A 23365-nucleotide genomic window follows, 5' to 3' on the forward strand; every position below is an offset into this window, starting at 1 on the left:
AAGAAAAAGAAGCCTCTTGCAGATGGCAGGCCCCCCCCTCCCCGCCGCCGTCTTCCCGCCTCCCTCCCCCCCCCCCCCCCCCCCCGCAACTTTCTCCCACCACAAGAGCGGGAAAATGAGGGAGGGATGTTTGCTAAACGTGCTCGTTCCTTCTGCAGCGTTCGGTGGTGATGAATGCAGAGGGAGGGCAAAGGAATGGGATCTTATGGAGAAGAAATGTGTTTGCAGGGGTAGGAGGAGTGTAAGCGGTAATTGTGTAATTAATTAATTAAAAAAAATACTTAAGTCTCATTTGGGGAGAAAGCTGGAACGGGGTCCAGAGGGTGTAACCGGTGAATTTTTCAACTTCCAAGTTTTGCAAAGGGACAGGCGGAGGGGTTGGGGGTGGGGGGACACACACACGGACACGGCGAGAGCAAATCGGGTGGGAGCGCCAGGGAGAGATTTATCGTTTGAATTTTCAGGAGATCATTTTTATTAAGGTGGGCGTTTGGAAAGCAGTCTCACCACTGCCCGCAGAGCGAGCGAGGGCGGGCGAGCAGAGGCCGCCGGAGGAGCCCGCAGGCCGCGCCGCCCGCTCTGCCCGCCCGGGGCGCGCTCCCGCCCTGGCGCGCTCTCGCGGCACGATCCCGACGGCCCGGCGAAGTTTCTCCTGCCATCACTATCCGGGAGCTTCTTGCTCCGCTCCGGGCTGTAAGGTTGAACTTTCGAGAGCGTGGTGACAGTGTCGTGTTATTACGGCACCACCACCAACTTCTTAAAAAAAAAAAAGAAAAAGAAAAAAAAGGATTAAAAAAAAAGAGCTAAACAAAAAAATCCTCCCGCCCACCCCCCCACCCCCTCGAGTCCTTCCCCCCTCATCTGCAAAACAACCAGCAGCAGCAGCAGCAGCAGCAAAAGCAAGACTCCTGAGCCGCCGACTACAAGAGGGTTAAAAGTGTAGATTGGATTTCACCCCGGGAAATCTAGCACACCGAGTGAACTTGAATCTTTGGCTATTTAAGGAGGACTGGGGTTTGTTGAGAAGTTGTGGTGATCCAGAGCAGAGCCCCGTCCTGATTGATTTCATCTTCCTTGAGTCTCAGATGACTGTAAAATGAATAGATGAAATTATTCCTTTTTGAGGCTTTTCTTAGGGGCTCTCCGGGCAGCGTGTTCTCAAAGCGAAGTCATGATGTATTCTCCAATCTGTCTCACTCAGGTATAGACGCGTTTTATTTATTTTATTTGTTAATTTATTTATTTTCACGTGTTTGTTGGGATTTTTTTTTTAATTTTTTATATGTATGTGAGTTGTTAATGAGTCATTGTTGGTAGTTGTAACGGGTTAAAACACAATTGTAACTGCTTGTCAGATCCAAACTCCTCTCTCAGGAGGGAATATTAGAAAATAAACTGTACCAGGGCATTGTTTTGGGGAGATCCATTCAATGTGTCACCCGTAGACAAATACTGTTAATTGTTGGTGCATAAGAAGTCAAAGGTTAACAAACTGGAGATGAGCATAATTATGCTAAAAAGCAGGTTTGAGGAGTATTGATTTGATTGGAATCATGCGATTTGCACTCTTTTCAGCTCGCCAGTTTACGCAGAGCCTAATGAAAGAGTTTGAAAGCAAAAGTGCTTTTTTGACCAGACACGACGACTCGCCGGTGCGAAGTAATCCCGTCTTATGCTTAATTAATAATATGTAGCCTGCCAACAATGAGGGCGATGTAAGCGGGGATGACGAGGCTGTGCAGTGTTTTCTCCTTCGGTTATACAAGGGCACACGGCATTTTCCCCCTCCCAGCTAAATTTGTGGTGCTGGCGGAGGAGCATGCACCCTCCTCAGCATGGGGAAAGACCGAGCCGGTTTTACAGCCGCACTTGCGGCCGCCTGTCGGTCCCGGGCGGCGGCTGTCACCGGGACGGCGGGAGGGAGCGGGGCGAAGCGGCGGCCGGTGCCGTGCGGGGCGCGGAGGGCGGGGGCGGCTGCGGCGCGGCCGGAGCAGGGGTCCCCACCGCAGCAAAACGCGGGTTTTGCAACCTGAGGGGTTTCGGGAGCAGGTTTGAGAAGTTCCCTGGGTGCCGCGGGAGCGTCCTCGCCGGGAGTACGGTAACGGCGAGTGACGGCCGGGGCACCGGAGCCTGTTCCTGACGGTAAACCCGATCTGCAAAGCCTGGGAATAGTTTTCAGCAGCTTTCGTGAAAGTCTGTCTTAGGAGGATGTGATGTAAACTGATTAAGCGATAACTGCTTGCTTCCACATTGGTGCAACAAATAGCTAAAGAAGTAGAAAATGTGCGAAAGTAACGTCTCCTGCAAGGCTGCTACAGAGCGGCCAGCGTTGCACTTACAGTTCCACTGTGAATAAATAAATATGATTTAAGTTATTTCTCCGTTACAAAGCATTGTAATTCAAAAGCACTAAAGTATTCATAAATTGTGACTGAAGATGGAAACAATGATAAGGCTTATTCAGTGGTTGGATACAGTCCTGTAGTTTTTTGGCTGACACATTTTTTATTGTTTATATTTTGTTTGGCATCTAAGTGTGATTGACTTAGATATGGATATTTTCAGCAAGTAAACGTGAGCTGCAGTGGAGGAAAGCTGGAAAAGAGTGCTGTTGAGATATTTCTTCTTCAAAAGAGAAGCATTTTGTGTAACAGATACGCACATGCTTACAGGTACACACACAGAAATAATTACTTAGCATGGAATCTGCGGTTAGTAAAAATTCTGTGTAGGCTGTCCAGCCTGTGAAATTACTGATAGGCAGTAAGACTTTGGCATCAGAGTATAAACCTGAGAGTACTACTCAAGAAAGCACTTTTGACATTTGAAACACACAAATTTTCACAACCACCTCTATTGCAGCGGTAGTTCATTTTCTTGTTTCCTGATCTAATGCCTTTTTTTTTTTTCCTCCATATACTTGCTTTCTGGACTCACTGATGTATGTAATAGATTTCCTCATTCTTTACAAATCTGTATTAAAATACTGCACTCAGGTATATATGAAAACACAACATCATACTTCTACAGCCATTAATACATGGAAGCAGTTCCTGGCTTTTGTGTGTTGATACCTTCTCCATAATATTTTGCAATCACGCTCTATCATGTGCCAGGCAGAGACAGTTCCCGCTTAGTGATACATACATGGAACACAGTTGCAGCAAATTGATTTTAGTTTGGAATCTTTTTCTACCTACTTGGAATGATACATAAATTAAAAATTAAAATTACACTGGCAGTGAGAATCTATATGTTGCATTCTTTGTTTAAAGAAAAAGATTGATTCATCTCACTTTGAGTTGTGACTGCATTAAAGTAGTGCTGCCAAAACTGCTCTCTATTGTGATCTCTGTCTCTAGGGCTCTTGCAACGCACATTGACTGTGGTAGTATATGTTCAGAAGAAAATATTTTGGTAAAAGTAAACACAGAACACCTGTTTGAACTGAGCTCCTTGGGAAAGCAGTAGTTCAGTTTGTGCTGAGATAACGCTGAAGCACCTTTCAGAAACAGGTCTAAAATCCAAAGTACAGCTTTAAGACAAACCTTGACACTTTGGGTGTTACCTATCACACTTTCAATAAAAGTTTGGTGGGTCAAAATAACTCCAAGGAAGAGGAAAACTTACCAAATGCAATTTAATTTTAGGGGCTTCCTTCCTCTCTTTCCCATATGCCTCTCTCTGTGTTTTGGAATGAGTGTAAACTGCGTTTATCTGTCTTGCTGAGGCATGAATAGGATGCAGTTACCGCGTGCCTTTTAGTGCTTGCTCTCTTGTAATATTTTTGCGGTGGCTTATTTTTATGTTATAGTAGTCTGGAAAGTCAGAATATGTTGTATTTTCTTTTCCTTGTATATGTTTTTCCACCAAGCGCAGAGAAAATCTATGCAGGGAAATTTAGTAGATGAAGATTTCTGTATAAAATTTCTATACTTCTGACTGGCTTATTTATTCTTCAGTCCTCAGTTTGAACTCCCATGAATTGATACAAAGTTTATAAAAGTGGAAGATAGGAGAAGTGTGTTACCTATCCCCTTTACCTTTTCCAAAAAGAAAACTTGGCCTATCTATCGTCATTGGATGACTGCTATTTTTTCCTTTATTTACAAGCTACATAGATGTTATATAGTAACTTCCATTTTAATTTAAATTGCCAGTTCACAATGGTTCACCTGAGCCATTTGATATGACATTTCAAAATCTTACCTTTATAAATCGTTTTATTGCAAGAGACACTGTGATGCATGGATGCATGCCACATAAAAAATAAAAAATAATTCAATATTGCCTGTATGAATATTAAGGGAAAAAAATAAAATTCTGTAGATGCCTTTTTAGGAGGTTTAGTGGAGAATGCATGTGATTAATTGCAAATCTTCATTTAGGATCAATTTTATGGGCACCACTTCTTGTCGTCAAGTAGTGTTTCATTTGAAAAGACTCCAGGTGCACAAGGAATTGCTCGAATATATCTGATAAAATTGCTTTAGAACAGGATGTTCTTTGCCGTATTTCTCCTTCACACTCTTTCACCTATATTTATATCTTTAGGACTTAATGATACTGTGAAAGAAAAGCTTGAATACAGTTTTTAAAAGGCTGGGGTTTTTGGTGTGTGTTTGTTGGGTTTTTTTCCCCTCTCTTTGAAAAGGAAACATTCAGCCAGTACAGATTGGAATTTAAACAGTGGAATTCTTACCTGTAAAATTTTCATAGATGCAAAATGCTGTAAGTTATTATTGGTAATACTGTGTGCATTACCTCAAGGCATAGCCATTCTGAAATAGTTTATGATGCTCTTCTTTGAAATTAAAACTAGATGTGCAGTATTCTAGTAGTGTAGAATATGTCCACGTTTATTTTATTGCCATTTTAAGTTCTAAATACTGAAGTCGGTTTAGATGTAGGGGAAATCATTGTACTGAGACAAAAATTAATTTCTCCCAAAGCTCTTCAGCCACCTGCCTTCACCTCACCTTTAGCCCCAGCTGTTAGAATTTTCAAAGTCTGTAGTAAATCTGTTTAATTCAGCCTAAAATGAATTGCAAGGATTTAACACTGTACAGTCTTTATGCTTACATTAATTTTTCAAAAAAAAAATTTTTTTTATTTGAAAACTCCAATTAAGATTACTTCCATAGAAGAAAAAATAAACTTTCTTCAGTAGTTATAACTGAGGGGGGAAAAAGCATGGCATCAGAAAGCGTATGAAGATAGGGAAGTCTTATCATGGGCTGTGGTTACTCAGAGCAGTACTGCCTTCTCACACAAAGAACAGATTGTGGTTTAACTCTTTCGACAGCCTAGTTTTATATGCCAGTATAGTATCAAAATTGTTCAAATCTGTGCTGGAAACTACTAATCAGTTTAATTGTTGCCTCTGTGGGTCTTTGTTAAGCATCATATTGTAATGCAATTGTTTATGTCCTGAAGTATCTTCCTGTATTGTCTCTCCTTTTTTTTTTTGTTCCTTTTCTTTTCTTTTTTTTTCCTGTGAAGAGAACATGATCATAGGTAGACTGCTTGCAACTTTTCTGTTGTTTTCTGTTTGATTTGAGAACAGTTACGGAAGAGAGGTAACTAGATCTAGTGGGGTTTTTTACCATTCAGGAAATTTTGAAGTTTGTTTGAAATTTGAAGATTTAAACATGAAATCCTTTGCCTGAAGCTTCTACAATGGCAGTCTGCACTCTATAATTGAGACCATTAGTTATACTTTCATCATTTTTACCTAATGGAGTTAATCAGCCTATTGATTAAACATAATTCATTCCTTGTCTAGCAGCGTAACTAAAATAGTAGTTTGTTAATTGTATTCTTGAATATAATTACATAAAAAAAGATTCAGTTTTAGTTTGATTGCACCGTGCCACTCAGTATGATGAGCAATCTGCATGGTATTTAAAACTAAATATGCCTGCTCACAGGAAGAAAGATACCTCCCCTAAGGTCTTCCTTCCAAATCAAAATACAGTAATATTTGATAAGCGGATTGCACTGTTTTAAACAGCAGATTTGTTCATGGAAAAGAAGTTTTTGAGAAAGGTCTAATTAGATATTAACATAGATGTGTGGGATGGTACTTTAGGCAGACAAATCAAATTAATTGAATTGCTATAAGATGTACTTGTAGACAACAACTACGCATTACCTCCTTAATGCAATCCATATTGCTGCTAGGCAGAAGATAAGAACTTGCAGAGGAAGCCAAATGACAGAAAAGGATATTTTGAAACTGTAAATAAATTGCATGGATTTCATAAAAGCAGCATTTGACCAGCAGTGGACTCGTAATGTCTTTTTGCCACAGCATGCAGAAACACAAAGAATGCAAAGTTTGTGCCAAGTTGCCATTTTTCATTGTACACCTCAGATTGATTTTTAAGGGGTTTAGAATAATTGCCACACTCATGTGATCAGTTAACAAATTAACTGACTCCGTGGGGCTTCAAAACCCACAGTGGAGCTGCCGGAAGAACATAAATGTAATTTTTCTTCTCACCTTCATAGACTCTAATTTTACAGAGTTTGGGGGATGGTGTGAGGGAAGCCCAAAGAGCTGAAAGTACAGAAGCTTCTGTTCAGGATTTGTATATGACATGGTTTGTCTTTTGCCTGCTTTCCCTTACTGTATACTGGTTTCTCTAGTTACCACCACTGGAATGGTGCTGTTTCAGTGCTGGAATGTTGGACGTTTGATAAGAAAATGGATCAAGTTTAATGGCGCATGCTCTTTGTACCACCAGCAGTCTCTTGCTGAGAGCATGCTCCAAAAGCGGGAACTCTGTGGCATTACACTGAGCATGTATATGCTTTGTGTTTCTGTGCCACAGAGAAGAGAAATGAACTGTGGCATTTGCCTCAGCATTCTGAACATTTCTGCTCAGATTTTTTAAAACCGTATAGCGTCCTCTTTGTGCAATGGTACTTTTCTTGATGTTAGCTGTTCACTCAGATATTTAAATGTTAGGGAAAAAAACCATCTTGGTAGCATCGCTTTTAAATTATGTAGTCTCTGCAGCATTGTGGGATGAAGTGAGGGGAGGCATATAAAATAAAATCTTCACATGGTTCTTTCAAAGAATGAAATATGGGGAAAATGTGATTTTCTATGCAGTTCTCGCCTGCTGCCTGACAACAGTAGTAATTTCATAAAAGGTGTTATGCAGAAATCTGTGTAACTTTTAAGTGTTTATTCTCTTTGTCTTGTATTTCACTTGAAGATTTTCAGAAACCTTTCTTGATACTGCTTCAGTTATGAGATACTGACTTTCAGTTTTCTTTTTCTCTTCTTCATTTTTTTCCTTCACTTCTTTCCACAGGATGAATTTCACCCGTTCATTGAGGCACTTCTTCCACATGTCCGTGCAATTGCCTATACTTGGTTCAATCTTCAGGCTCGAAAACGCAAGTACTTTAAAAAACATGAGAAACGAATGTCAAAGGATGAGGAAAGAGCAGTCAAGGATGAGCTACTTAGTGAAAAGCCTGAAATTAAACAGAAGTGGGCATCCAGACTCCTGGCCAAGCTGCGCAAAGATATTCGCCAAGAGTTCCGGGAGGATTTTGTGCTCACGGTGACTGGGAAGAAGCACCCATGCTGTGTATTGTCCAATCCTGACCAGAAGGGCAAGATTAGGAGAATCGATTGCCTGCGACAGGCTGACAAAGTCTGGCGTCTGGATCTAGTCATGGTGATCCTGTTCAAAGGCATCCCCTTGGAAAGTACGGATGGAGAACGTCTCATGAAATCCCCACATTGCACAAATCCAGCACTTTGCGTCCAGCCACATCACATAACAGTATCAGTCAAGGAGCTTGATTTGTTTTTGGCATACTACGTGCAGGAGCAAGGTAGGAAGCAGATTGTCATATTTCTATGTTAGTATGTCAAACTCTGATTCCAAGTAGCCCTATTTCCCCTGTGGGCTTCTACCAGTGAACGTTATTCTGTGGTCTGTAGACGTAGTGTGGGTACATACCCATTTGTAAATCAGCATGTGTACAGATATACTTAAGCACACACATATTCCTACAGACCTGTGTGACATGCATGTTTGATATACGTGCCTTGTTCTCTTTCAGGAGAGACACATACCAAGGCAGTACTTTCATTCCACTGAAGTTGCCTTTTTTTTGGTCAAAAAGTGGAAATATATAATTGTGACTTCAGAAAACAGTCTTCTTTTAAAAAAAACAAACCACCAAAACCAACCCCTCCAGTAATGTTAGTAACAGATGAAGGCATGTGCAATTGTACATACTACCAATATTTATTATTGTCTTTGTAGTTACAAATAACCAAGAAGTTATCCTTAAACTGATGAATCTGCTATCACATGGAAGAGCAACTGTAGACTTTCTCATGCCTATAAAACAAAACTTGAAAATACTTTAGCACAGATATACTTCTTGTATTTACCAAATAGAATCAGAATTGCAGCATACATTATCTAATCTTTTATTAATATTTTACATTGCTAGCTTATCTTACGTATGTGAGCTTTAAAACAAAGATCCAGGTCATAATATTTTGAGATAATTTTCTATGTAAAGTGTATTTTCATAATCACACTCATATACTTTAATTTGGCAAGTAATTGAAATATGGAAAATTGCAGGAGCTCTATAGAAAAGCTTCTTAAACTTAGTTTCTGCAGAATGCAAATAAAAACAGGGCTTCTGATAATCATGTATCAGGGCAAAAACCTACTAGTCATATTGCATATTCGATAAAAATACTCATAGGCACGTTCCCTAAAGTTGTAAATGGCTGTAAGTCGATAAAGGTGGGGGTTTTTTGTCTGATGCCAAGGCTTCTGAAATGCGTTTTCTCTGTTAGGAATCATTTTGGTTCTTTCTGGTGATGATACCATCTCTGTGTGTCTTTGTACTGCTGACTGATCAGCAGTAATAAAGCATTTATTTTTTAGCTGCAGATCTCAACTACGGAAAGTTTGACCATCCGCAGATGGTGGGGCCATTTCACAACTTGGCCTGGTAGTAGGCAGAAATGGCCTGCAGAAGGGCAGATGGCAGGCTGTTATCTGATGCCCGATAAATAACTGCAGGATTTAACTGGAAAACAAATGGAATTGATTTTTTTTAGTAACAAAAAAGTAAAATTGCATGGCTTCATTTGGTGTGTACTCATTCTTTCAAAGAATAGATAGAAAACACAATCTTTTTCTTTTAAGTGAACTCTTTTAGCAGTTGCCAATGCAAGAGGAGTGCTGTTCAAGTGATCATATAAATCAGGTTATTTTTTTTTGGATTATTTGTCATGAAAAAAAGAAGTGTTGTTTTCCCCCCCCCCCTTACTTGTATTTTTTGTGGGTTTTGTCTCTCCACAGCAGCAGACACGTTTAGATATTTTACAGCAAATTTAAGTAGCTGCAGAGTCTGGTAAATCTGATAGGAAGAAAGATTTCTTTGATAACATTAAACAAAATAGCTTAATTACAAATAATTTGTACCTTTAAACTCCTTTTGTGAAAAAAAGTTCAAATTATATTTTGAATGCATATAGTGTAAGACATAGCTACTGATTAATTCTATGGATTTACCCGTCTCTAAAAGCCAAAACTGCAAAAGGAGGCAAAACAGTTTAAGCAGCTCTTGAGCCGAAGAATCTGGGGTCAGAGTACTCTTAACACACTGTCGACTTACAAGTTGTTGGAAACTAGTAACTTGAAGTGGGAGAAGGAATTGCAGGGCATAGCTGATTTTGTTGATTTAAATGGATTCAGAAGATGAGCTTATTTAAAATACTTGTCTAATCAGAAATTAGTAAGATAAGCATTCTGTAATGTTATAACTTTCAAAGTTACACGATGGTACTTTGAGAATATACTGAAAGATGAAGCTGGTTAATTTCTATATACGAAGTCACTCTTAGGAGACGCTTTTGTTTATTGTAAACTGCCTGTATTTTGTATCTGTCTTGGTGCTTTACAGTAAATTTTCCATTAACATCTGTTGGCGCGCTTCTTGAAGAAGTCATACTAAGTTATCTATGTATTTTTTTCCCATTTTATCAAACTTTGATTCTCTATACTCCTTGACAGCAGGTTAATTGTGGCACTTTGTAGTGCACTTGATTAAGAGCGCCAGGCTTTGTGAAAGATAAACATGAAGTCAACCAAAATGCTGCTTTATACATATGGTGTTTTGCCTTTTATTTGTCTTTCCAAAGATATAAACATGCTTAATAGTATAATGTAAAAACTAAGTGGAAACATGGAAACAATTAAATCCCTGAATGAAATATGAAGAAGGAATTAGCACATAACATGAATAAAGGGGCCAAGTAGTTTGCTTTTTTGTTGCTTTAAAAAAAGAAGATTAGGGAAAAAAAGAGGAGGAAGGATAGTTCGAGTGCCAGTGATGGTTGCCAGTGGCACCAGGATTGGCATCAGACCTTCTTTGTTTAGCCTAGGATGTCTGTGATTTGTTGGTTGGCATCCGCATTGCAGTGCAGAGTAATGTTACAATATATTGACAATTTCCAGATCTAGAAGTGTCAATAATCTTTTCAGTTCTTAACAAAAAGAGCTGCTACTTCCATATCTGCCTTGAAAGAAGAAATTAGGACTGATCTATGAAGTTCTGTCACTGACCAACTTCCTCTGATTCTACTTTTCGCTTATCTCAACATTCAGCATCTTTTTTTTCCTCTGTGCTCTTTCTGCTATGCTCTTGTGATTTAAGATTTTTATAAAAAAGTAAAAAAGAAAAGAGGATTGTCATACGTTGTGATGCTGCTGCTTTCACTGAAATGGAGGAAGAAAATGGGAAGTATATACTGTGATCAGTGTTTAACATCAAAATAATTCTTGATCATAAGACACTTCCACGGGGCTCTGCCTCTTGTGTGTATCAGGTGTGTGTGTATGTCCCACAAAGAGATTTTATAAAACCCAAACTCAAAGATGGCATGAGTGCTGTTTCTATTGACAAAATTGCCTTTCCCCCCCCGCCACCGTCAGGCATCGGAAAATGTCTATCATTTGCTATTTCAGTCCATAAAATCATTTGATGGTATTTGATTCAGTGCAGCGCTTATGCTGTGTTCCCGTTGCTACAAGAACCGCCATTTTGTTTGTTGAGTGCCAGGAGAAGCGAAAAAAAAGGCAGACAATGTGCTTGATGCCAATAATGGTTGCCAGTGGCACCGAGGTTGGCATCAGACCCTCTTTGTCTAGTTGCTGAATGCCTTTGATTCGTTGGTTGGCATCCGCATTGCAGTGGGCACATTGGAAAGTTTTTGACAATCAGTGAATGAAAGCTGCAGTACTTGTTTGCTGCAACAGAACCTAGATAATATAAATCCCTTCTTCTGATATATGTTTTACTTACTCTTACAATAATTAAAAAAAATAAATTAAAAATTACCTTCCTTTTTTTTTTTCCTAAAACATAAAATACCTTTAGCAATGTGCCTTCTGCAGGATTCCTAAATCCTGCATCACCTCTGCTACTTTTATTTTTGCAGCATAAATAAAATCCTAAATTGATGTTACGTATTTCAGCATATGCTGAATGAAGCACAGTAGACCTTGAGAAATGCTTTGGGAGTTTAAAGTACTGAAGCAATGGTACATGTAAATGTTAACATTTCTAAGTGTTTTTAGTGCATGTGCCTCTCAGAGTATGTTTCTCTGATCAGTCATGTTACTGTTTACACTCTCCTTTGTCCTTATGTAAGGGTGATATAATTGGGGGAGCCCACATTCCCAGCTGTTAATAAACTCTGGAGTCGAGAGAGGAGAGGATCTTTTAAACTATCCAGGGAGTGGGGCAGAAAACAGACACAGATGTCCTTAGTCCCGTACTGTATAGGCACTTTTGGTTTTTTAGTGTCTTAAACCATCAAGATGCTGCCACAGCTCCAGCTGCATGACTTTGTTACCAGGAAATTGGCAAAAAGAATAAATAATTTCTGTTGGAAGTTTCCTAGATAGTTAGCATTAATATTGCTTTCCGGTTAACTGCTATTATCTTGTTAATTAATAAGAAGGATTAGCAGCTCTACCCAAAGGGCTGCACAGAAGGAAGCCTGGCCTATGTGAGTCCCTGAGTCGCCAGACTGTGTCCTGTCTCTTGGGGATTGGAGTGGGGGGGCTGGGCCAGGAAAAAAAAGAGAAAGCAAGAGAAAAGAGATGAGAGAAGAACAAGGGCACTGGCCAGCCATGAGGAGAACTTTGTGTGTGGGACCCTCCTGCCGTGCTGCCCCTGCTGCTGCTGGGAGGTTGGCAGGTGCCGGGTGTGGGGATGGCTGTGCCCTGGCCCTGCTGTAGGTGTCCTGCCCCCCACTAGTGTGGTGCAGACAAGGGGCTCGGACATACCCTGCTTTTGGTGTGCTCTGCACTCATAAAAAGCATGTTTGCAGACGACCCCAGCTGGGGCGCAGGGTGCTGCAGCCGTGTTGAGTCAAAACTTTTGCCACACAGCTTAATGCCAGCAAACTGGCAATACCTAACCAAGTGGGGATATTGCTTTTTCACTTTGGATGGTCCCGGCAACATGTGCACTTTGTCTTACTTGAAAAATATACCCTCCTTCCAGAGAGAATTGTAATTCTTTTTTGAACGTAATACATATGAATTGCAGAAGTGGTGGGTTTATCAGTGGCTTGATCTTTTTTAAAGCTTTTTGAATTTTGTGAATGTATTTCTGTAGGTTTGTATAGTAGTTTTCATGTTATTCTTTAGTTTTCACATAGAAAGTACAGCAAATTTATTATATAAACATGTTATAACAATTCTTTCTATATTTTAATATGATAAATAAAATTATTTTGGTTAGTTTGATGTGACTACGTGAAGTTACACCTAAGATCACATTCAAAATCATATTTTAATCAGTTTCTGACTAAGTCGTATTATGTTCATATGCCTAAGTAGTGTCATACTGCCCAGATGGATTTTGGATGAGGGTTTGCATTTCTTCTGTGCACTGATGCTTCCGTGTACAATTAATAAAGAAATTATGGGCTTAGAAGTATCAATCAGTCTATTGAATTGCTGATTGGTCCTATGTCTATTAACTCTAAGGATTTGCCTCCTTCTGAGTAGCTATGAACACACAGTAGAACATTTTACCTGTTTTACAGAATGATATGTCAAGGTGCAAGGTGATTTGTTGGAGTTTACACAGCAAATTATGAGTTAGAGCAGGAACAACAGGAAATAGAGCTTATTATTACCTGTACCTACAGGCATCTAGGTGCTTTAGGATCTTGTTACTTGCACAGTGAAATGGCATGCTGATCCCCTGGCTAAATCTAAATTTTGAATCAGAAGGCCACTGCAAAAACAGAAGTATGAGTTTATATTTTAACTGCTCTAGTATGAGAAGAGCATTTTTTAGTTGAAAAATCTCATGAGGAATAGTAAACCTTTTAAAAACTGAATTACTCTGGGCAATTTCAGTCTATTCAGGCATGCAGAAAATGTAATTTTAAAAAACCTTTTTAAACTGGAAAAGACACTTTATATATTTATTTATTTTCTAGTTTCCTAATGTAAAATTTTGGATAACTATTTTGTTGACTGTCTCTATTGTGCTGAAAATTACAGGCAAGAAAGACATTTGTCATTATGAGATGCAGGTTAATTTAGTTTATATATGGGCATAATAATGTTTTTTCCATTGATTATTATAGATACTTTGTTTATGAAGAGGTACGATACTGAAACATTCTGAAAGGTTACTTAATGCCATTTTTCAGAATGTTTATGTGTGAACTGATGTTCGAACAGTAGATCTGAAGAATTCAAAATGTTTTTTTTTTCTTTTTAATTTTCATTTTCCTCAGAGCAGGATTGCAGGTCATGTGACAGATTCATGAGAAAGGAAAGGGAGTTTTCCATATTTAATTTTATTGTTGCCAACAGGAATTAAATATACATACATTCTAGGAAGGAGCATTTACCTCATTCTGGTCTTTCTTACCTGATACGCTAAAATGAGTAATTTTCATAGGGTTAAATAACAGCAATTGTGTTTAAGACAAAAGAGATTTAGGTTTATATAAATTCTATGCAATTAGTTGAAAATTTAGAGCTCAGTGTTAATTTATGAATGACATTTAGATTGACAGCAAGAAGCTATAAAGAACAGAAAAGGAAACAGAAGATTCTTGCTTCACTGTAGTTTCAGACAGAGAAACAATACTGTGAATGAAAAGAATGCTTCTAAACTATAAATAACTGCCCCATTTCATAAAGAAAATACTTCAAGCAAAACCAGAGTTTTATGTTTTAAATTTTCTTAAATTTTCATGCATATTGAATTCACTGTAACTGTGAAAATTTCATTAAAATAATTAAACACTAAATAACACTGCAAATTGGATTTTAAAGTTAATTGCATGAGATTGCTGTCAAGTTCACTTCTTTTTCTAGCTTTCCTTTCTTCCCTGCCTTTTCCTTCTTCTCCTCCTCCCTGCTGCTCGTGTAGTAACATAGTTATATTAAGGACACTCGGGCCCTCTGACACTGGTGCTTGGATCAGCAGACTAACCATGTCAAACACAGTAATTCAAGAGGCTTCCTAAAGCTTTACATCCAGTCTCTGCAGCAAGGTGAAATGTTTCTTTGCTGTAATTGCCCACGTTAGGATGATGTTAAGATAAATTTGAAGGGCTATCTTAACTGAATAGGGTTGCTTCTTCCATTGTGGGGCAGAGAAAAAGACTCCTTATCTGGAGTCACTTACTCATGGAGTCATGAGGTGAATGAGAAAAGAGAAAAAGATCTGTGTGATTAGTCAATTTGTTTGATAGATGTCAATCAAGATGTAGCTTGTTATAGGGAGGTTTAATGATTTTACTCTGTATCTCTTTTTTATGTTTTTAAACTCTGGTGGAATTTTTAGAAGTTGTTGCTAAAAACCTGGCTTAGGGCAGTGAGGCCTGGATTAGAAGAAGTTGTAAAGGCTCAGAACCTAGTAAAGAGGGAGTAAATCTTAGATTATTAGCTTTGTGTAAGAGAAAACAGAGTTAATTTCAGTGTGTATATTGTACTGTCTGGGAGCAGTGAGTTGTGTGTGAAGCTACACAGTTGTGTGTGAAGATTGTTTACATTCTCCCTCCACTGAGTTCTCCTTTGAGAGAGGTTCTTTCCTTTTTGAAGTATATTGGATTTTTTTGATTTTACATAAAAATATTTCTTTAGCAACATCGTTATTGGCATTTGACTTTTGTTCTACCTTTGTTTTTTCCCCACAAAGAAAGTGGTGGAAAACAGGCACTTCAGACTTAGCTTTTAGGGGGAATTTTGAGGAAGAGGTGACAATCTAAAGTGTGTTTATCAATAACAGTGTTTTGAATGTTTTTGACTAGCCTGAGGACCAGAGCTTTTGCCTTCATGCCCTGTGACTTCTATGTGTTACATCCTGCTTGCTCCCAGACCCTCTTCAAGTTCAAAAAGGTGACTTAAAGTTAGAGGAACTTCAGAGTCATTTTACCATTAGTTTGCTCCTAATTGCCTATGGTGTTTATTTAAACTACTTTTTTTTTTTTAATGCAAAGAAATAGAGGAGAAGTTGCTGTGATAGGTCATCGAGGAAGGCGTGGTGTAAAAGCTTAGCTAATGCCCCTTCAATCATTAAGTATTCTTTTCCCTCAGAGAAAATTTTCACTTTTTAACACTAAATGCCTGTCTCCAGAATAGAAGGGACACATTATGTTTTCCAGTATTCTTCTGTAAAGGTGCCTTCACTAAACGCATCTCTGTGGCTGTAAGTGGGGTTTTAACTATTTCTCCTCTGAAAAAAATACATACAGAAATTGAACAAAACAATTCCCATTTTCTTCCTTAGGGAGTGAACAGGAAAGCCAAGTGCAAAAACAAACAATTATTGAACTCTGAGAAACTTGGTGTGTCTGTCGAGAAATTAGGAAAAAAGTTGTGTGATTTTTGTTTGATATGAATGCTGTGCACAAGAAATATAGTCTATATTATTTGCGATTATTTAACAATTGATAATTTAAAACATTTATATCTTGAACCTATTGTTTATGTATTTGACATCCTGATCTTCAAGATATATTAACTTGAATTACTATACATATTTTCATAAAGGATGAATTTAAACAAGTGAAAGATGGTTATGAAGTAATTATCTTAAATTTAGCATTGTATTTGAATTTGTAGTCAATTATCTTGCCACGTTCTTCACAAGCTATGTTCTGTGATGTCATAGGATTTATACACTTGTCTTCAAAATAGAAACAGATACATTTGCACACATTAGAATCCAGTAATTACAAACTGTTTGACTTTAGAAATTAAATGTAACAAAAATATTCACAGAGTATGTATTTTTTGCTTGTTAATTGCATTGGCCTAAAATGCCAAACCTTTTTTAATGAAGTGACTAACAGAGAAATGCTTAGAAGATTGTTATGGATGTGCCTTATGTCTGAGAGATAGCAGGTACATTTACTGGAGCATCAGTTTTCCATTGCATCAGTAATGCCACTGAAAATGATGACGGACTTTTTGAAAGGTTGACTACACACCGGTGTCCCTGATTTAAAAGTGTGAAAACTTCTCCTAGTCAAGACAACTTATTCTGACATCTGCAGTTTCTGAAAGGATTACCTTAAATTTGTTATGCCACGTTAAAACACGTGTTTTATGAGGCTGGCCTCAGCGCCTGGCCTTAATGTCAAGAACCCTGCTATGTAATGCAATGGGTCTTGTTAGGTTTAATTGACCAAAGCTGATTTGTTAAAACAATTCATTTGTGCTTAACTCATGCCTAGGCCAAGCTGCTACCTGAATCTCTTGACCTTGACTTGTTCTGGGTCATGAAATGGCTGCGAACTGCTTGACCTCTCCATTGTTCAGCAGCCATGCCACTTCTTCTGGTTCTTTGTGGTAATTGCTGACAAGAAGACCTCAGCCCCAAATTTACAGCCCAGCGGCTTCTACAGTGTCTTTCTGGAGCAGCTGTGTCCTCCTTTGGATGTGCTCCTGATGTCACCACCTTTTGTCTGCTGACAGCGATGGGGACAAATTGACTGTCCTCCAGAGCAGAAGAAGTGGTGTGGGGATTTCTAGGAGCTGGAAGAAAACTTCATCCTCTCTCAGGCTGCTGTGGAATTCTGCTCTATTGAGGTGCATGGGGTCACTACATTTTTTGAGGACAAAAGTCATCAGTCTTAGTCAATCCAATTTCATTGTGAGCTTTGTTTGAGTGGGATGTGCTGGGAGGAAGGTTCTGCTTTGAAAATATTTAGAGATTAAAATCTAATGGATATGCACACTGCTTCAATTTTTAGGAAAAAAAAGTGCTCAAAATAATTTCTGGGCATGAAATGGAGAAGTGTTTCGTGTCAGTGTCATAAATGGCTATTGATTTCTTTAGTACCAAAACATCAATTTCTACAAGACTGAGATTGTATTCAAGAGCAATCATGGTCTCTAAAGCAAAGGACTTTAAAGGTAATGCTTGATGCAGTATCTAAAATTATTGAAAAGGGACAAAGAACAATCTTTGTCATACTTTTTTTTTTTAATTGTGAAATGGATTATTTCTAGTGTAAGCTACTTCTTCTTAAGTATTACTCTTGCTGGGGGGGAGTCATTGGCCCTTTATCTTGACAAATTGCCTACTGTCAATATCCCTGATGCTAATGTCAGCTTCTTGATGTAGGCTTTGTGCTTCCTGTAATTGCCTACAGTTTGACTGCTAGGACAGTTTAGTTTTTTGAGATGGATATTACATCAAATCATCTGCTGCATTGTGACACTGTTTTAGGAAGTAATGCCTTTTAAAATCAGTAACTGGATTTGTTGAAAAACTGGCATGATACAACCTTGCTGGGTTAAGAAAGCTACTAGGCTAGTACTGGTACCACTATAAAACAAGTAAATTTGTAATCCAATTGTCATCAGATAATTGATATGTTCTTATTTTAGGGCTTTAGCCTTAAACTTTGCTTATGTTTATTCAAACAAATTGACACAGTGTAAACCCCATATTCTTTCACAGCACTTTGCACTGACTTCTGCAGAATATGGTCAGGTTTGTATTTCTGCAGTACACCTGATTTCTTTGCAGACTTATTCTGTCTTTTCTTGAAAAAAAAACCAAACCAGATTGTCTGTGTGCATACAGCATTCCCATGTGCTTGTAGATGACCAAACCTTTTCTTTCTGTGTGAAACTCTGCAATGTAGGTGTGATTTTTAATTGCAGTTTTATATTCCTCTGAAGGAAGAGGGTGGGAATGCTGGTGCAAGGAGCTTGAATACTATCACAGTGATGACAGTGTAAAGTATGTCTCAATATTTTGATGCAAGGACTTCAAAATCTTTGTCCTGGTCCCCAGCCCTGCTGTGGCTCCCTTGGTGACCTCGGGCAGGTTACTTAATCTCTCTGTGTCTCTTGTCCCAGGGAGAGAGAACACAACTTGCTTCAGCACTGCCCCAGCGAGGGTTGTGAAATACTGAGGTAATGTACTGCCTAAAAAATTCAGCCCTCCTGTATTTCACTGCAAGAAAAATCCATGTGCTAGTGCCCAGCCCCCAAGTGGGCTCTGTGTTGTAAAAAAATGTTATACCCAGTTTTCTCATGCCCAGACGGAAGAAACTTGCCCAAGCAGGGAGGGCCGGCACAAAGCATTCCTTCACTGAAAGCCCTGAGGTGGTACTGCTTTGTGGGAGAAGGTGTCAGAGAGGAGGAAGGCGCAGTGGAGTTGGCCCATCATAGGAGACTGGGTCTGTGGTGGGAGCACTCCTCATGTCACCTGTGCTTCATTCAGCAGGAGCTCTGGGCAGGGCTGGCCCTTGAAGGTGGGACATGGCTTTGGTAGCTCAGGGGGCTCTGTGAGTTTCCTTGCCCTGCTACAGTGAAGGAAAAAATACTTCAGACAGAAAGATAAAAGAAACACTCATCATGGGGTAACTGTATGTATGTTCATCCACGTTCAACCACAGAGGAGGCATTTGCAGTGCTGCAGGGGTGGCCTTTGATCTCAGTCATCCTTCTCTCCACTCTGGTTACAGGTTTTCAGTCAAGTGGGCCAATAGCTCAGGCCAGAGAACACTGAAGTTCCTCTACTGTAGTCCTGTGCACAGGATGATCAGGAGTTTTGGTGAGGTGTGAGACGAAAACCAAGCTGATATACAGTGTGCCTGTGTCTGGAATATGCTGGCCATCCTCTTTCATCTCCCAGGCTTGGGCAGATCTGGTCTGTGAGGCAACTGATGGGGTCACCATTGTTTTGTATAAGGGCTTAGTCCAGAGCTGTGTCTTAGAGGGCCTACCTTTGTCTGAAGCCTCCACTGATTGTACTGAAACACTCCTAAATACTTCATTAGTAACCTGTACTTTTTGGACCCAGTGTGCCCTCTACTTTTACACCTTGAGTCACTGCTTTCCTCATTCCTTCCTTTATGATGATATTTCAGGGTTGGTAATGAACCAGCCATAATAACACCTACAAAATTACTGTGTCTGCTTCTCAGAGTGGGAGGTGACAATAATTTATGAAAACAAAAGTAAGTCTGTCAATGCACTTTCCCACCTGATACTGAAACAGTGCGGTTTACAGTGAACCAAGGGTTAACATCAAAACTTATTCTATTGTTTATCTTCCAGTTAAAGAATAACCAGCTTGTTCAGAAAGGAGAATTGGAAAATTGATTGGACTGTCTAGATTCAGACACATAATTTCAACTATATCAAGTTGTGATTTTCCCATATATGCATTCATAGGTGGGTTCACTGCTTGTAGTTCAGTCATCTGTAAAGGCTTATGTTGTAGAAGTCACGGACTTTGATGGTTTTATTAAACCCAAGGGAATTGCTTTTAAAGCTATGTGTAATTACTTTAACTGGCTGAACTGTTTTTTTTTTTTTTTTTTTTAGTTAAGGAGACCTATCACATTGTTACATAGAGCATAAGAAATGTTTTTTGCATCTTAACTATAGTGAGGAGTGCTGGTATATTTTAAAAGGTGCTAATCTTGCATTGTCATACACAAATGCAGTGTGTGTATATAGTCCTTGGCCTTTCATGTATTTTTTTCACTATATTGCTGATATAACTTGAATATTCTGGGACAAGAATTATAGTTGTCCTATAATGATTTCTATTCTATTTACAACCTCTAAATAAAGGAAAAGCTGCTTATAGTAAAATGAGGATCACTGGTCTTTCAGTAATTAAATAGACTTGTTATACTGCATTAATCCTTTTTGGAACATTTGGAATGACTTCTTAGCACTCACAAACACGGCATTAGGGCCAGCAATTAATCTGTTGTTTGTCCTTCAGTATTTGTGTGATGTAAAGAATGTGTGTTCAAAGATGTATTCCAGGTTCAGGACTAGGATCATTACGGAGTCAAATAATGATATTGATCATTCAGTAGTGTGAAGCGAGACCTAGAAGGAAGTTGCAACTAATTGCATCCAACTGAAAGGACTAATGATGTTTTTCAATGCTGTCTAGTTTTGATTGCTGTATGTATGTGAGAAAAAAAGTGTGAGTTATTTGGAAGTAGCCAGAAACTTTCTAATTTTCTGATTAGCCTTCCTTATAGGTAGGTCAAGAAGTGAAGACTCAACATTTCATCAGTAAAGAATGTGCTCAAGAAAAAACTCAGTATCTTTCTAATGTTGAGGGTAGTAGTATTTTTATCAAGGACAGGTTTAGGAAGCATCTACCAAAACAACACACCTAAACTTGAGTTGTCTGGCAGACAAGTGTTTCAGGTGATCTCTTGATATCCTTTGTAATCTCTGGGTTCAATGATGCTAATGCAGTAGTCAAATTTCTTCCTTTTCTGAGCTTTGACTTCACAAACAGTGAGCAACTAAGATCACCTGAACTTTCTCTCAGACATTTGCAGTTCTGTAATTGTTTTTCTGGACATAGCATGCTTAGTTTTCTTTGATCAGAAGGCCATACTAATTCACTTGGGGTTGTGTTGGAGTCTTATGCTGTTTTGTATTGTTCAGCTGTAATTAACTTGAAGCATAGTACAGAGCATTAGCTTCTGAGCCTAGGTTAAATCAGCAGAAGAGTCTTATGTTCCTGTGGTCTATAGTCTTAGAACACATTATCCTATTGCAGTAAGATAAAAGTGTTTCAAATATAGTCCAGCCGGTTTGACCTTGTCAGAATTCAACTCATATTATTGGTAAGGGCTTGCTGAAGTGTTTCACAGTAGGATGAACATTAAGACAGACCCTATTCTGTCTAGTGAGAGGGCCATACATAGATCTTTTCTTAAGTTCCACGTCATAGTATAGTGAGATACTCTTCTCTGTGCTCATGACACTTTTCTTGCCATTAATAGGCACTTGTGTCTGAGACCAAAAAATGCAGTTGAGACACTGCAATGCAACAATATTAGATCATGTAGATATGACTGGTGAATAGTAATAGTTGTGGTTTTTATTTTGGGAAAGAGTGATTAGTGACAGCTTTATTGTAGCAACTCTATTTATGAAGTTATTGGCTTTCATTGTAAATGCCCTGGGAACAGGTGTCAAAATTAACAGAATGTAATCTAATGATTAATCTACACACTGCAAAAAGTTGCAAATCTAGAATTCTTAGATTTGATTTTTCTGAAGTCTGCCTGCACAAACACAGTGATAAGATATCATGGTAAGGTATGAGGAAGCTCATGGGAGTCCTGCATTCATATGACATCTTCATGTGCTTTTATGTACACTGCTCCTATGGGTTCCCTACAGGGTGATGTCAACACACTTGGGAAAAATATGCCCATTGGAGTAACCATAGGAGATTAATTTGAACATGTCTCTGTTATATGTATGTTTTGTTTTCTAATACTAATATATGCATCTGTGTTTGTTGATGTGTGTGTTGATGTGGTGTTTGATACACAGTTTCCAGTTTCAGTGAATGGTGTTTGGTACACATCCTAATTATTATGCATTTTATTGTCTAAGATGCCTTACCTTGGTTTTAAAATCTGGTTTTTTTATCACTGGTAACACATGACCTGTTTGAAAGTGGCACATAGAATTCCAGAGTCACTTAGGTTTGAAAAGACCTCCAAGATCATCATATGCAACTGTTAATCTAGCGCTGCCAAGTCCACCACTAATCCCTAACTACCACATCTGCATGTCTTTTAGGCACCTCCAGGGACACCTCAACCAATTCCCTGGGCAGCCTGTTGCAATGCTTTTGGTGATCAGTTTTTTTCCTAATAACCAATATAAACCTTCCCTGGTGCAACTCAAGGCCATTGCCTCTTGCCCTGTCACAAATTACTTGGGAGAAGGGATTGACTGCCCGCTGGCTACAGTCTCTTTTCAGGTAGTTACAGAGAGCACTAAGGTCTCCCCTCAGCCTCCTTTTCTCCAAGCTAAAGAACCCTGGCTCTCTCACCTGCTCCTCACAGAACTTTTTCACTAGACACTACAGCATCTCTGTTGCTCTTTCTGGACTTGCTTCAGCACCTGAATTTCTTTCCTGTAGTGGAGGGCCCAAAACTGAGTACAGGATTCAAAGTGAGGCCTCCCCAGTGCCATACTGACATATTTCTCGTTGCCTTTGTGGCAGACAGGTGGGTGGCAGAATAACTTCATCACTGGCATCACAGACGATGAATAAATGTGCCAGCATTTCCTTTCTTCATGGAGCTGTCTCCACAGTGACGGTTAACACTCATCAGCTCTTTTGGAGACTGTCACCATTTGAGAGCTAGGTTGCTCTTTGTCAATGGAAACTGCAGCAGTAACCCAGCTCCTCCTGACCTCTGGGGATGTGGGGAGGGGGTGAGGTGAGAGAGCAGATGTGGGGCTATGGAGGAATGGGCAGGGTCTGAGTGAAGAGTACTGAAGAGCGAGTGTGAGTAGTGGGCAGTGGAGGATGCCATCTCCATTGCCAATAGCACCAGTTTTGAAACCCCTTGCACTAGACAGGTCTGTTGACTTCTGAATAGTAGTCTCTCTTCTCATGTCTCCATGGAAACCCAAAGTTAGTGTATACAGAATGTTTGTGGCTCTGGATGCTGGGAGAAGAAAATATGCATATCGAATGTTGTGTTCCATTTAGAAAAAATAAAAAAAGGAGAAAAGAATTTTAATTTTTCTCCCTTTCCAGTTTTGTAAATGTGAGGGACATTCTTCTTATATTTTGTAGATTAATATGGATCGTGTCTAGTCTCTTTGAACCTCATTTGTCTCAGGAGGGGTTATTTTACAGTAATTTAAAGTCATAATACTGAATTCATGTTTCAAGGTCTGTGTTCAGATTCATACTGCTTCTTTAAAGGATGCTTGGCCTGTTCAGAAGCTATTCTAGTGTATTGGGTTCCCAGGCAACAAAACTAGAACACATATGACTGAAGTACTGCAGA

At 39.1% G+C, this 23365-nt stretch overlaps 1 protein-coding gene across 7 annotated transcripts in view; it reads left to right on the forward strand.

The window, feature by feature from the left end:
• The first annotated feature begins 871 nt into the window (after positions 1 to 871).
• NFIB (nuclear factor I B) overlaps positions 872 to 23365 on the forward strand; it is a 169203-nt gene continuing 146709 nt past the window's right edge. For 2 of the 7 annotated variants that reach the window (XM_017823632.1, XM_017823633.1), the window contains exons 1-2: positions 872 to 1201; positions 7326 to 7857. In XM_017823632.1, the coding sequence (XP_017679121.1) occupies positions 1172 to 1201; positions 7326 to 7857 (562 nt within the window). In that variant the 5' untranslated portion in view covers positions 872 to 1171. Of the gene's footprint in view, positions 1202 to 6829; positions 6928 to 7325; positions 7858 to 23365 lie in introns of those variants that run through there. The other 5 variants (XM_017823635.1, XM_017823636.1, XM_017823637.1 and 2 more) reach the window with 4 other exon arrangements.

The sequence above is a fragment of the Lepidothrix coronata genome, unplaced genomic scaffold, assembly GCF_001604755.1.
Source record: "Lepidothrix coronata isolate B3197 unplaced genomic scaffold, Lepidothrix_coronata-1.0 Scaffold104, whole genome shotgun sequence".
NCBI lineage: Eukaryota > Metazoa > Chordata > Aves > Passeriformes > Pipridae > Lepidothrix > Lepidothrix coronata.